Raw genomic sequence first — 15,917 nt, forward strand, 5'->3', positions numbered from 1 at the left:
GCACCTACCTCTCCACTTCCCCTCCCCAGACAGTTGTAGAGAGCAATGAGATCATCTCTCAGCCTTCTTTTCTACAGAATAGACAACCCAAATGTCCTCAGTCTCTCCTCATAGGACATGCCTTCCAACCTTTTTAGCAGATTTGCTAAGATAATTTTCAAGTATCTTAATATCCTTTTTATATTGTGAAACACAGAACTGCACCCAATATTCAAGGTAAGGCTGCACCAGTGCTGATTACAGTGGGAGAATCACATCTTTTAACTGGCTGGCTATGCTGTGTTTAATGCATCCTTAAATGCAATTTGCCCTCTGGTCTGCCAGGGCATACTGCTGACTCACAATAAGCCTACTGTCAACTGGTACCCCCAGATCCCTTTCTTCAGGGCAGAACATTTTAACATTAACACTTAAAGTATACAAGTCTCAACTCAACAAGACACACAAGCACAGATATAACTCCATGTATGCAGAAGTTCAGTATAAAAGGCTTATTTTCTCAATTTATCTTCCTATCTCATAGCATCTTTAGGGTACCTAAAGAAAAAATTCAGTTCCAGAATGTTGCAATTTACAACAAAGTTGTACATGTATATCATTGTTATACAAATTTTTGGGAACACTTGTAGAGTCATAGAACATCATGAGTTGGAAGAGACCCTCAAGGATCATTGAGTCCAACTGCCTACACATAGCACCACCCCAAAATCAAAACATATGGCTAAGAGCATTGTCCAAACACTTCTTGAACTCTGGCAGGCTTAGTGCCATCACTGCTTCCCTGGAGAGAATGTTTCATTGCCCAGTCACCTTCTTGATGAAGAACCTTTTTCTAATATCCAATGTGAACCTTCCCTGATACAGCTTTATTCTGTTCCCTCGGGTTCTATCACTGGTCACCAGAAAGACTTTGATTAGCTAGTATAAAAGAATGGTTGGGTGTTGAGCCACTTGCCACCAAATATTTTCATTCCAGTACTTTTGTTAACTGGAATGAAAAACAAATTATTGATTAAAATATAAATCTCTTAGGTGGAAGTAAGTGGAAGTAAATCAAGTCATTCATTACCTGAATTGCTCCAACAAGTTCTGTAGACCTACTTTTGTTTGAAGCAAATTTATCTTAGTGATATTGTGGACAGAATTTTGTAGTATATAAAAATACAAAATAAATTGATAGAAGCAGCAATTAAGGTTACAAAAGGAATGCCAACAGTGCAATCTCCTTACTGTGTTTTTTTTTTTTTTTTTTTTTTTTTTAAAAAAACAAACAAACAAACAAACAAACAACTCCTGAAGTTCAAAAAGGTTGAGTGTGAGGTCCAGCACCTGGGTCAGGGCAATCCCCAGTATTAGTAGAGTCTGTATAATGAACTGATTGAGAAGTAGCACTGTAGATACTGGTAGATTAAACATTGGACATCAGCTGGCAATGTATGCTTGCAGCCCAGAAAGCAAGTTACCTCCTGGGCAGTATCAAAAGAAGCAAGGCTTGCAGGTTGAGGGAACTGATTCCCTTGTGAGACCTCACCTGACGTATTGTACCCAACTCTAGTACCCCAGTATAAGATAGACATGGACCTGTTAGAGCAGGTTCAAAGGAAAGACACAAAATTATCAGAAGCCTGGAGAAAGCCTTTTTCTATGAAAAGACGCTGAGAGAGTTGGGATTGTTCAGCCTGAAGAAGTGAAGGCTCAAGGCAGACCGTATTGTGACCTTAGAATACATAATGAGGGCTTATAAGAAAGATAGAGGGTCTAAAGTGACAAGACTAGAGGCAAAGGTTTTAAAACTGAAATAGGGTAGGTTTAGATTAGATATAACATAGGGAAATTTTTCACAATGAGGGTGGTGAGATACAGAAACAGGTTGCCCAGAGGAATCGTAGGTTCCCTATCCCAGGAAGTGTTTGAAATCAGACTGTAGGAGGCTCCTTTAGATAAGGAGAATCTTATCTAAGGAAAGAGGTCTTTGTCCATGGCCAGGCAGTAGGACTAAATGACCTTTATAGGTTCCTTCCAACCCATTTTATCTTCATGAAGGATTTTTGGTTGAAGTAGAGTTGCAGTGAGTTTGAAAATCTAGTGTATGTTTATTCTGGGCTCTTTCTTATAAAACAGAAAGCCTATAAATAGAATGTATTACATGGGTAGTGTAATGTTCAGATTTGCTGTAATTTGATCATTATGTGGTTTTCTGTATTTTCCATGATATCCAATAAAACAAGATAAAAAATGCAGTAAAGTGTAAGATTGACTTAATTTTGATTGCCAGGACTGGTGATAAAGATCATACTTACTGCTTTGTTCCATGTCAAAAAACTGAATCTCACTGTTGTAGCTCTTATTTCCCAGTAATCTGAAGGAGAATTTTGCCTAAACAGGAATAGGAAGACAGCTTTTAAGTTTTTATGTCAAAACAAGTAAAGGTCCTGCTGATTTCCTATTTTAGGATTTCAGCCATGCACTGGAATTGGAAGTGTTTAAAAACTTGCCAGATCAAGCTGTTTCTGCAGAAAAAGCAAAAAATGCAGCCTTTAACCACTTTAAAAATTGGTCTTTCCTCAGCGGAACTCTTGTTTATATAAGACCCAGTTTTCATCATGAGGCATTACTGCTTCATTTTAGCTTAAAGTAAGCTGCTTTTATAATATGAATTGGTAACTGCTTGCATTAATTCCTGTCAAAATAAGGTCTTTTGGAGTACATTTATGTTGTCAGAAAATAAATAAAATGTTCCTTTTCATTCATTTTTTAGACATCAAGATACCAAGATGATCCTGTTTTCCTATTATTTTGTGAAAAACAAAACAAACAAACATATAATTCTCATATCAGTAAATTTCAAATGCTCTTGGAATGCAATGAATGTCGTTCTCCATGCAGTTCATTGCAAATTTTTTAGATGACCCCAGATACATGCTGATGTTGTAAAACCAGTAGTGTGTACCACTGAGCCACCAACCTATAGAAGGGAAGTACAATAGTGAGGCAAATAAAAGATGGAAAATTATCTATTGAGTAGATAATAACTTATTTCTGTTGTGATTTGGGCAAGTATTAGTTCTAATCTCTATTTTTAAGACTATTTTAATTAACATTTTCCATTTTGTTCCTGCTTTTAATACAGTACAATACCTGATATCAATATTTTGTCTTCTTTCCCACAAGGCAAGAGTATTTTGTTTCATCTCTCAAATATCTGGGCTAACATTTATCCCAAAGTACTTCAAAGAGAGCCATACAAGAGTAGAAGTCAATATATTTCATGCAGTCGTGAAGCAGGAAAAGACATCAGTCTTATCTTCCCCATCTAAAGACAAAATCAGTAAAACCAGTCCCATGAGATAATTATGTTTGTTCTCCTCCACCACCAAGACATTGTTCATTTCCATCTTAGTGTCCATGGATATATGCTTAGATTTGTAACAATTAAGGTATCTCCTAGGGAAGTTAAGCCTTTAGCAGCAATTTTCAAATAACATTATACCTGGTTTGCAACAGGTCTCTTTTCATGGAGGTATTGTATCTGAGAACACTAATAGGTAGTTGGTTTTATGAATGTAGAAGTGTTGTTTTTTTTTAAGATTACCAAGAATGATTTATATTCTATTCCAGTGTTATCTAAGCTAGGGTATGAAGTTGAGCCATTTAAATAAATATCAGTATTTAGGACATATCTTGTATTTATTAAGATGGAAATCATTATGTGTGAATGAAAAATGTGCTTGTGTTCTACTCAATTAGTTAATTAGATCCCAGTGGTGATATAATACATGGATTCTTTGAAAAGTGTAGTCCAGGTGGCATGTGATCTGAGAACAGAGTTGAGCTATGTGCATGTATCTGAGCTTGGGTACAGTCCACCAGACATTGAGATCTACATGAATCTTGCAAGAGATGGGTTTGAAAATAGCAGAGATGCCGTATTTGTAGTTACATCAGGGAAAAACAAACAAACAACAACAACAGAAGAGCACCTGTCCTTGTGCATTGGAAGGGAAAAGAAAAAGATGCTATAGTTAAAGGTGGGATACGCCTCAGGACCCAATTTAGAACAAATGCAAACCTTGCAACCTGAAAGCTTGGGTTGCAAATGTGATAGTTCCCAACTGTAACTGGAAGACCCAAATATGTTTAAATCATTTGAATTCCATGACCAGAAGTTGGGAAAAGTGTCGCAAAACAGTTCTTCTAAAAAGTATACTGTTGTTCACTCTAAGTTCCACAGCAATGAGAGAAAAGCACTGAATCAACAAAGCCTAAAAAGAGGTGATTATACTGTAGTCTTATTCTTCCCTTCGTGCTTCAGGTAACTCTGCCTGTGTGCCATTAGGGATAGTCTGCCTTGCTCTTGTTTCTGCTTTGTCAGTGCCTTCACTACTGTATTTCCTCTACTGTCTTTTTTTTTTTTTTTTCCTTCTTCTTCTCTAACCTGTCATCTGTCATCCTAGCCAGGTAATATCTTCATAAGAAAAAATAAAATAAAAATTGTGCAAGCTGTGTTGTAGCTTAAAGATAGTCTGTTCACAGCTAATTTCTCAGCTGCTACCTGAATATCTTTTGGGCATTTTCTCATGTAGCATACTGCATTATCTGTCTGTTTCTTTCCTGAAGAACCAATTTATAAACAATACCAATATAATAACATGTTCAGACAGCCTTTTATGCTTTACATGGCCTATATGTATGCCTAGGTCAAATAACCATAGCATTATTACAGATAAATCTCATGTGTGCTCCAGGAAATATTCCTCTGGCACATGGTAGAGGAGAATTGTTATATAGAATTGGTATTGTTTGTACAATAGAGGTGCTAGAAGCTACTTTGTAAAGACTTCAATCCCATTCAAATAGGCATTGACCCAGCATCAGTGTATGAAGTAAAATCTAACTGAGGGCTAAGGAATGATATACAGAGAGACTGAAAAATCTCAATGCTCTTTAGAACTAGTTCCAGTTAATAAGCAGACAGCTGATGATAAAATATTTTTAGAGGAGATGGTCTGGCTGAGGATCAGATTTCCAGAGGAGACAAAACACATCAGGAGTCCAATCATAAGTAGAAAATGCTGGCCAAGTCTTAAGAGATCTGGTCAAACTTTTCCAACATAATATGAAATACATGTACAGAGAATATTCTGTGAAATCCACCAGAGTCTTCATTAATGCTAACCTGTTTTACCTGGAGGGCTTGTGTGCCCTGAGACTACTAGAAATAAGCATCCTTTTGCCTCAAAATTTAGCACTAGCAAAGCATACTTTTCTTTACATATACATACATTTTTGTTGTTGTTGTTCTGTTTTAAGATAGAAATTTAAAGTAGATCAGGTTAAATCCATGCCAGAGAATTCCTTTGTCACAAATTATCATTGCTGTGCCATTACAATTTGAATTTCCTCTTATAAAGTCTAGTCTAGCATTTTGTTCTTATATCAGATCTCAGAAACAGATAATGCCTAAGATGTTTAATGTTGTACTTTCACTATATGCTTATTCATCATTATACCATGAAACTGAATACATTCTACCTTAGGCTTCATTTCTTATAATTTCTTTGCTAGAATTTTTTAGGTAATTGGAAGATAGGCAAAATAAATCTTGGCACTGGAAAAAAAAATCTGTTTTCCCTTTGTGGGTATTTTATTATATCAATTATCATTTGTTTAATTATTTTATAATATTTATATAACATAGGAAATATCATGAGTCAAATACCATGAGAAAACAGAATGATTCTTCTAACATGGAAATTAGCATGAGTCAAAAATATAGATTTTAAAACTATGTTTGCAAGTTTGAATTAAGATTAGAAGCTGGATATAGACTTTCAGCTGTTTCATGATTGGTATGTCAGAGTGAAGTTGTGGAAAAAAAAACAACCTTGAACTCTGGGTAAAATTTATATTTGATCCACGTATGAACTTTACAGGATAATGTATCTCTTTGTGGGATGGAATGTGAAAAAATAAACTGGTAAGATTCAGACTTAGAAAAAGTCTACCTGAGTTTAAGGTATATTTGTAGTCCTAAGCATCAAAATTGTTTTGAACCATCAAAATTGCACTTTATAAGCAGATTGGTAATGTATGTATTTTTCTTGTCAGCGAGAAAATTGATATAGTGTTATCCAAATCATGCATCCATTGCTTGGCCTTCCCAGTGACAGCATTACTGTCAACCTTGCCTATAGAACTTCATTTAAGATTTTATTCAATGTAGGAAAGATCAGGAAGTGAATCATGTCTCTGTAATGGAAATCTTGAAGGAAAAAGCATTATCATATTTGAAATAATAAACCACAATACATTAGATCATTTCCAGGTTTTAAATGCATCTTTGCCCCGAGTGACTCATATTGGAATTGTCTGAATTGTGTAAAGAATGTATCTGTGCAGGTTCCACCAAAATTAATGGGCATTAGATGGTATACTTAATAGACTGAAACAATGTATCTATTACATATATAGTTAATATACTTGCTTTCCCATGTGCCATCCTTAACTTACAGTTGAAGCAAGATGTAAAAATAAAAATATAACAAGGTGTTCTCTTTACACAACAGTGTATTTATTAACTATTCTGAAGAGTTTGTCTAAGCTATGACAGCAATCTTAAAGCAGAAAAAAAATGTTTAAAAATGCTGTTTGTGAGAATGGAGAAAGCATATGGTTGAAAAATAAAACATGAGTCTTCTAGTCCTCATAGCTAAGGAATTGTTTTCTGAAATTATCTCTGCTTTACCTCTCTGTTATAGTAACAGTATATTTTTTACAAGCCTTGACACCCAAGCCTCACAATTTATGCAAGGTGATGTACAACATTAAATATTTATTATTATCCTATATTAAAATAATAGCCTTATATTAATATTATATTTAATATAACATATTTAATATTATGATATTATATATATATTAATAAATTAAAGTAAAAATAATAGTGATAATATAATCCTCTTCCAAGTCCTTACTATGACTTGAAACAGCAAAGGATGTAGCAAGGAGATGGGTAAATAAAGAGTTATGAGTGAGCAAATTATACTCTTCATCCATTGATAGATATAGCAAAATTCCTACTCCCAAACTGACTAGAACTCTGTGTAGACCACTCTCCTTGATTTAGGCTGTTGTCAGGTTAGGAGCAGCTGCTTTCCAGTTTGAAGGTTCACCTAATATCAAAGCTGAGCATGTGTCCCAGAGAGCAATAACTGTGTGCTAAAGTAGTGTAGGTGAAGAAGTGATACTTCTGATGCCCTGAAACTGAGACTCACCATATTGAAATGCCTCTGTGGACAGTCCTCAAATGCTATCAAATATTAGTAGTAAATTGTTGAATCCAATCATACATTCCCAGCTTAGTTATTTGGATCATACTCTGATGTGTTAACAGTGAATTGTGGCTCTAGGCTTGGAGCTTATTTTATAGTTAGTCCTTGAAGAGCAGTGGATAATCTTCCAGTACATTCAGACATACCTCTACAATTCCTTGACTTTGCTGGGTTTACATTAAAGTTACTAAGTGCAGGTTTTACATCAGTGTTGGTAACCTTGGATTTAATATTTACAAAAAAGAAATTGTGGAAATGCTTTGAACAAGAAGATGACAGGCTTCCTTCCAAGAAGGGTAATTCTACTTTCATAGGGTAATTCTAGTGACAGTTAAGGAAAAATATATATATATATATAATGAAAGAATGATCTGTTTAAGTGTAAATGGAGAAAGCACATGATGGAATCATGCAAATGTAGTACTTTCACTCACCAAACAGCAAAGGATGATCTTTCACTTCTCTGTCTCTGTTCTGTTTTCTGTAAAGCCTCAAATTAATTGAGATTGATTGATTTAATCAGTTACTGGAAAGAACAAATTAAAAAAATAGGAGGCAGGTTTCTGAAGTTCCCATCTTCTTTTCCTCAGATAAGTCATTAGCCAATGCTCATGTTGGGAAGAAAATACAAATCCTGTCCTTATAACGTGATTTTTCTGTCAATCCAAATTAATGACTCTCAAGCATTGGAATTAGAATAATTTTGGTAGAAGATAGATGGTCTGATGAAGATATTGTACACTATCTCGCCAAATGGGAGTCAACCCTACCTAGCCAACCCTAGGAGCTTTTTCTTCTCCATCTGACGTGTATTAGTGGGAATGGATTATTTATCTTTCTTATAGTAGTTCATGGCTCCCTGTGATAGTGTAATTTTGCTCCTATGGGGTTTTGCACAATTTCTTGAAATACATGTCAGAGCTAACTTTTAGCATGGTAACTGCTTAATGACCATAACATCCCTGATTAATCCTGTGGTGCCACCAGTGAACTCGGAAGTGAGTCAGAAATTTAGGAGTTATCAGCAGTAGTATTAGCTGATGGGTAAGACTGTTTTAGAAAATTTCAGTCACTGTTATTAGTCATATAGATATGCTGGCAAAGATTTTCAGTCAAAATGTGCCTTGAGTAAATGCTGGGGTAGACTTACATGTATATATGTGTATGTTTTTGTTGTTTTCAGTAATAGTTGCCATATTAAGCAGCATCTTCCAACAACCCCCAGTTACTTGTTTCTGCTCTCTATTCATTGCCCTCTTCATTATGCCAATCCAATGTTTTTTTGTGGCACTTTGTAAACTGTATTCAAGAGCAGAATTTAAAATGATGCTCATTCCTTCTACTTCCTACTGTTGTTATCAGATTGTTTTTAACCTGGATCATTTCCATAATCTGTTATTCCCCTGTCTTCACATTTAGCTGTTTCCATGCTATTGAAGAAGGTGGTAAAGCATTGGTTTGGGTATGAAAGTGAGAGAATGAATATGAGCTGTATAATTTGTCTTAGCTACCAAAATAAATGTGTGTGAAATTTATACCTTTGTCAAGAACTGCATGGCTAGTCATGTTCCTATCTGAAGTCTGCAAAACCATTACACATTTTTCAGTCTTTTTAGCTTCTTTACTAACAAATTGTTGATAGCCCATCTCTCCTCTTTCCTGCTCTCTTAGACACTCTGTTTAAATGATTTTCTTGAGGCTTTTTCAGGGAGTCCATTGTTAAAGATTTATATGTAGTGGATAAGGCACTCAATTGTCATACCTAGGACACTTTTCTCAGGTAAACTGTCACATTCATTTCTAAGGGCGCTAAGTTAAACAATTACATGCAAACATCTTGTCCCCCCAAGTTTTACCCTGAGTCAAGATTTTAATTCATTCTTATCTCTTATAAATTATCTTCATAGGGATGAGCAAATGAGAGCATTTAGAACAAAAATGAAAATACTACACAATGTCCTCAGATTTCTCAGAAGTAGGCCTGGAGATTTTAGGGCTAGTTTTGAGTTTGCAGGAAGTTCCCAGCAGACATATTTATTTTACAGTTAGCTTTGCTCTAAAGAAAGCCAAACTGGAAAGTCACTTTATGGAATACATACCATAAAAATATCTGAGAAAGGGGAATGTGATCGCTAAAGTATAGCAAGGAGATTAATTCCTCTTCAATTCCCTTGGTCTATTTATAAAGAGAGAAGTAACAAGAAACAGTAATAGGGGGCTGGAGTACATGTAGAAGAAAGGTAGCAGAAGAATTCTATTCTGTGGACAAAAATTAATGAAAGAATCATCAACTGTACTGTATAAATTCTTGCAGGCAGTTCCAATGACTTAAATCAATAACATTGCAATGCAATTGAATAACTGTGTAATATTTCCTTACCCACTTTTTTTTTTTTTTTCTCTTATCTATGAAATGTATTTTGTTGTGAAAAAATACTGGCTTGATTAACACTATGTGAAGTTAATAATGCTATTTCTTCTGCTGCTCTCCAGGGTTTCCTATGCAGATGAATGACTCGGATCACTTGCTATTTCAGCATTCATTTCAAGGATGCATGCAGTTTATTCATGTGGATGATCAGCTGGTGGATTTGCAAGCAGTAGAGCAAGGCAAGCTAGGAAGCTTTGCCAATGTAACCATTGACATGTGTGCAATTATTGACAGGTAAGTTGCAGAGACATCACTGATACTCTGATACACTGATACACCTCCTGCATGTTCCAAAATTATACAGTGTAATACAAAAGGATTCTCTGACACTGCCAGTGATAGTCTTAGTGCAGTCCCACCATTTTAGCAGTGGGTGTCATGCTTGGAGATAATGGCTTTAGGTTGTGAACATACAGTGGAAGGCATACCTCCAGTATCCACTCTCTCAGGCAGAGGAAGAGGTGAAAAGCTATTGTAAGTGAAATTCAGTGCACAGGTCAATAAAATGGCTGCCTTGAATAGAGAAAGATGTCTGAACAGACACATGCTTTATCAGTTTCTTATATGTCGGTTACAGCAATCTTTTTGAAACTGGAAGCTGTGCTTTCCAGCTTTAGTGCCTTCTGCTACCACTGAATTCCTCAGAGAACTAAAATAGGTGCACATGCTTGCACAGTTGTGCATTTAATAAAGGCATGAACTTGATTAAAATAATGCTTGGTTTGGTCTGTGTTGTTCCCCCCTCTCTCACCCCCCCACCCGCCCCACCCCTTCCTGAGAAGAGTAATTTAGAAAGAATTCAGCAATTAAGAAATTCTCGGTGTATACAATGGTAGAGTTTTTCTTTGGAGCTTACCTATTCAACCTGTGTTGATTTTTACTGCTCCTGATTGTCAGTGTCTTGTTCTTTGGCAAATAAATAAACAAGTAAATTTAAAAATACTAGGAAAGACACAGAAGTGACACAGTTCCCAAATAAAGGCAGTTTGGCTTCTCATTAATATTACCTAAGTTTTAAACCAATTGCAAGTCTGCTGGGAGGTTGAAAATGACTTTTTAAAATTCTGCTTTGAAAGAAGCAAAGATTATGAGACCACAGAATCTTAAAACAGTTCAGGTTACAAGAAATATCTGGAGTTCATGTTCTCCAACCTTTGCTAAAAGTGAGGCCAACTTTGAAGCTTCATCAGGTTGCCAAGGGTCATGTTCTGAGTCACATTCTAAGTATCTCCAGCTATGAAGATTCCACAAACTGTGACTGGATATTATCAGAAAATGCCACAACCGTGAAAAATCCCCTATTCCTTCTCCTTTCCTAGAGTTTTCATTGCTGATCATGATGTCATATGGTATGGAATCTCTCCTTCATCAGTTTGGTCAGCTGTCCTGGCTGTTTCTCCTCCCAAAATCTCGTCCATCCCCAGTGGAATCATAGAATCATTCAGGTTGGAAAAAACCTCCAAGATCATCTGCTCCAATCATCTCTTTATGACTGGTATTACCCACTAAACTATGTCCCTAAGCACCTTTCCTTAAACACCCCCAGGGAGGGTGGTTCCACCACCTCACCGGGCAACCTGTTCCTAACCACTGTTGCTTAACCACTCTTTCTGAGAGGAAATGTCTCCTAATTTCCAACCTGAACCTCCCGTGGTGCAACTTGAGGCCATTCCCTCTTGTCCTATCACTAGTTATGTGCGAGAAGAGTCTGACTCCCAGCTCCCCACACCTTCCTTTCAGGTAGTTGTAGAGAGCAATAAGGTCTCCCCTGAGCTTCCTCTTCTTCAGACTAAATAACCCCAGTTCCCTCGGCCGCTCCTCATACAACTTGTGATCCAAGCCCTTCACCAGCTTTGTACCCCTTCCCTGGACATGGTCCAGGGCCTCCATGTCCTTCTTGTAGTGAGGGGCCCAAAACTGAACACAGCGCTCGAGGTGTGGTCTCACCAGAGCATATGGGGACAATCAGCTCCCTGGTCCTGCTGGCTATGCTATTCCTGATGCAAGCCAGGATGCCATTGGCCTTCTTGGCCACCTGGGCACACTGCCAACTCATGTTCAGATGAGCATCAACCAATACCTCCAGATTCTTTTCCTCTGCACAACTTTCCAGCCACTCTGCCCCAAGTTTGTTGTGTTGCATGGGGTTGTTGTGCCCCAAATGCAGGACCTGGCACTTAGCCATGTTGAACCTCATCCTATTGGCCTCTGACAATTGATTCAGCCTGTCCATGTCCCTCTGCAAGGCCTTTCTACCCTCCAGAAGATCAACACTTCCCCCCACCTTCATGTTGTCTACAGACTTAATGAGGGTGCACTCTATTCCTTCATCCTAATCATCAATAAAGACATTAAAGACAATAAAGATAGTCCCTAACACCAACCCCTGGGGAATGCCACTGGTAACCAGTGGCTAAACCACCAAAGCAGGATAAAGAGATGGATGAGAAATTTTACAAGTATCTGGCAGAAATCATGCAATCTCCAGCATTTGTTCTCATAGGGGATTTCAGCTTCCTGGATATATGCTGGAAATACAATGCAGCCCTGAGGAAGAAGTCTAAGAGGTTTTTGGAGTGTGTGGAAGACAGCTTCCTGACTCAGCTGGATAGTGAGCCTACTAAAGGGGGTGCCCTGCTAGACCTGTTCACAAACAGAGGAGGAGAGGATTGGTGGGAGATATGGTGGTTGGCACTGCCTTGGGCAGAGTGACCATGAAATGGTAGAGTTCTCTATTCTTGGAGAGAAAGCCTTGATGCTACGCAAGCCTTGTTAAACAGCGAAAATACTGGTGTATTGCAAACACTGTTTTAGCCACAGCTACAGAACACAGCTCCATACAGGTTGCTAAGAAGAAAATTAACTTTAAAGCTTCATCCCACTGAGATCCAGTAAACAATTTTAGTAATATCAGTGTTAAGGATTGTGCATTGTGGAGTAGCAGTAATTTGTTCTGTCATGTCAGGCCATGTTAGACAGCTGCTTCTCCTGGATAAATTGAGAGTTGAAGTCATAGCAAAAAGACGTAAGCGAAGGACTGCTGTCACAGGGAAAAATTTGCTCTGTCTCTTACCAATACTAGTGATGCTAGAAAGGCCCACTGTTGTTAGAAGTTGTTAGTTTGAATTGATTAGTTTTATTTTGAATATTTTTTGGGAAAAAAAAAAAAAAAGTTGGGAGATACATCTGATTAAGTCTCTGCTCTTCCCTATCTGAGCTTATGAGACAGTTTGTATTGATCCCACTTATGCCAGTGTCTGTCAGATGTAATTCCATTATTTGAACTTAATCAGAATTAGGCTTTTATAATGTATTACAATGTAATTACAATTAATTCATAATGTAAGTTAATTAGAATCAAACCAATACAATGCATTTTTGAAAAATATAACTTAAAGCTTCCTAAATGCCAAGCAATTCACTTTTGAAGTGAACTTCATGTAGAAATTGCTATTTATAAGATACATATTTACTTATACAATACATTTAAATATTTTATATAATACAATACTACATGCTGTATATTATATGAAATACATTACAATGTATTGAACTATTAACGTATTTTATATATTTAACATGTATTTAAATTGGATTTATTTTATATAGCAAAATTTTTTGTGTTTTATTATGCACTGTAATACAACATAATTTTGGATATGTATTTATTAAATAAGAAAAGATATCTTCACTCCTCCTCTCTCTTCTGCCACCTTGGACCCTGATATTGACCTTTATATATATTAAATACATCATGTATAAAAATACATAATATATATATAATTATATGTAAATAATAAACACATGAATTATAACAAATTTATATAAACCCTATAAAGTAAAAATATGTCTTACATGTATGCTTTCTAAGCACTAACAGATTGTGTTGCAAGCAGAGTAACAATTGTATAATCATTGGAAATTAGAATAGCATACTAGATTTTTCTTTTTAAGATTGAGAAGCCATCTAGTTTGTTGTTCTCCCATGATCAAATTTATTTCTTTGTAGTTTGCACTTTAAAATAAACAGTTCTACTAGGAAGCAATAACGTCAGGCTTTTAGATCTGACTGGATTTTCATGGCTGTCTTAGTGAGATCTGCAAATAAGATTTTACAAGCACTTCTGGCACAATATGTCACTACGTATAACATTTCTATATTTGGCCAAGCACCATGTGTGCTATATATTAGCTTAATTTCATTTCCTTTGAAACAGGAGGATACTTGTGCCTGTGATACTTGGATCCTCTGGCTTTATTTTTTACATGTTTCACTCTGAATCATAAAGGCTTCAGTCTTCATCAACATGGAAATTGCTTTCATAGCCACACTTCAGTGAAGAACCCCACTGGGCAAAAAGATAAGCTGTCACACTGAATTATTCTTACTGCATACTTCAGCCATTTGGTTGGAGGAAAAAATGTGAAGTTGTGAATGATGGCATTTTTCATCATTAGCCAGAATGGATAGCAAGGAGGGAACAATTTTCTCTGTAAGGACATGTTGAAAGGTACTCAGTGTGGTGAGTTCTTGTGTCACATCAGCCTGGAGGTAACTGCTGAATGGTCCCACATTCTGCCAGCTGAATGCCCACACCATTGCAGTTAAGTTCCAGTATTTTAAAGATATTAGAGAACAGTCATATTAGCGTTGCACTTATACTTGGGAAATAGATACATTGAATGTTTCTTTTTATCCTGTCTTCCCTTCCTCACCTAGGCATTTTGTTATTGCATCTAGACCCACAAATTGAGATCATATTAACAGGGAACACCAAAGCTAAGGAACATTCTCTTTTTACAGGTAGTCAAAGTGCTTATAATGTCATGACACACAGGTATATATAGGTAGCAATAACAGGCACTTATAATACTACCGAGAATAAATAATCATCCCAGCTTTTGTATCTTAATTAACTATAATTGTATTAGCAATGAAAGTTGTATTGTTGTCACAGTGATCAACATGCTGTACTGCTTGTGAAACCACAGGTCCCTGTACACCTCCTTTACTTATCATTAACAAACTGAGTTGTTGTTACAGTCCAGATGGTACAGTTGTACTTCAGGATTTTAGCACAGGACATTGAACAGGAATTATTATTCACAACTAATTTATCCCAGCAGCCTCAGAGAATACTTAAACTCGCCTGACTTGGTTGTGGCTAAAATTATGGGGTTTTATCACAGGATCATGATGAGAAGACACTAAAATGGTTTCAAAATATAGTGTCCAATCTGTTGCCATAGATTATGCAGAACATATGCCAACTTTAAAGAAAATCTGTCAGTGTACCATAGGATGAGAAATAACAGAAATAGAAAAACAAGTTCAGTACCAAGAATTTTCATGTAGCTGCTTCCAATGTTGTATGAATGTGTGAACTATGTGATTCACTCTGTATTACAGTGAGATGAATTAGATGCAGATTTTCTGTACGTTCACATTAAAGAATTAATGTAAGTAACCAGAAATGTGTGGCAGTACATTTCTGGATGATTATTGCTCACCTGCTGTGGTGATACATTATGACAGAATGCCAGCATTCTGCTTGAATCCCTTACAGACATGTTTTCTATATTATGTGATTGCCAGTCAAAATTAGAAATAATTCCTTTAAGTAACAAAACACAGCAAGCATACTAATGCATAAAAATGGCCTCGATGGAACTGTCGGCAAAACAGGGATTTGTGGGGAAATTGAAAATGATCATTTCGAATAGTCTTAACATTCTTCATTTCTGGTTATTTACTTGGGCTTTAAGCTTCTGCCCATCCTCAATGTTCTCCCACTATCTCTGCCAGTTCAGTGATGATGTGCCATCCAAATATCACAGTGTGACAACTGCCATATTATTTAACACAGGTCAGTAGGTATCTGGATGTTACTGGCTCTACAGAAACATACGCAAAATAGGAGTGATTTAATTACCTTTTTTTTTACAGTATATCTTAGTTTTCCTCTTTTTTTTTTTTTTTTTTTTTTTTTACTGCATGCAGCACTTTGGTATACTCAACAAACAAAAGGTTGGACCTTCTAGTTGTCCTTAGTCAGACAGGAGTTCCTCAAGAGAGCATAACATGCAGATTTTTAAAATTATCTTTTTGGCTTACAGGCTAGTCATAAGAGTTGGTTTTATCACTTCAAATCAGT

At 36.4% G+C, this 15,917-nt stretch overlaps 1 protein-coding gene across 1 annotated transcript in view; it reads left to right on the forward strand.

Moving 5' to 3' along the window:
• Positions 1 to 15,917, forward strand: part of CNTNAP2 (contactin associated protein 2) — a 1,145,390-nt gene that overhangs the window by 679,861 nt on the left and 449,612 nt on the right. The window contains exon 10 of the mRNA XM_027451306.3: positions 9,825 to 9,996. Coding sequence (XP_027307107.1) covers positions 9,825 to 9,996 — 172 coding nt within the window. The remainder of the gene's footprint in view (positions 1 to 9,824; positions 9,997 to 15,917) is intronic.

Source organism: Anas platyrhynchos, chromosome 2, assembly GCF_047663525.1.
Source record: "Anas platyrhynchos isolate ZD024472 breed Pekin duck chromosome 2, IASCAAS_PekinDuck_T2T, whole genome shotgun sequence".
NCBI lineage: Eukaryota > Metazoa > Chordata > Aves > Anseriformes > Anatidae > Anas > Anas platyrhynchos.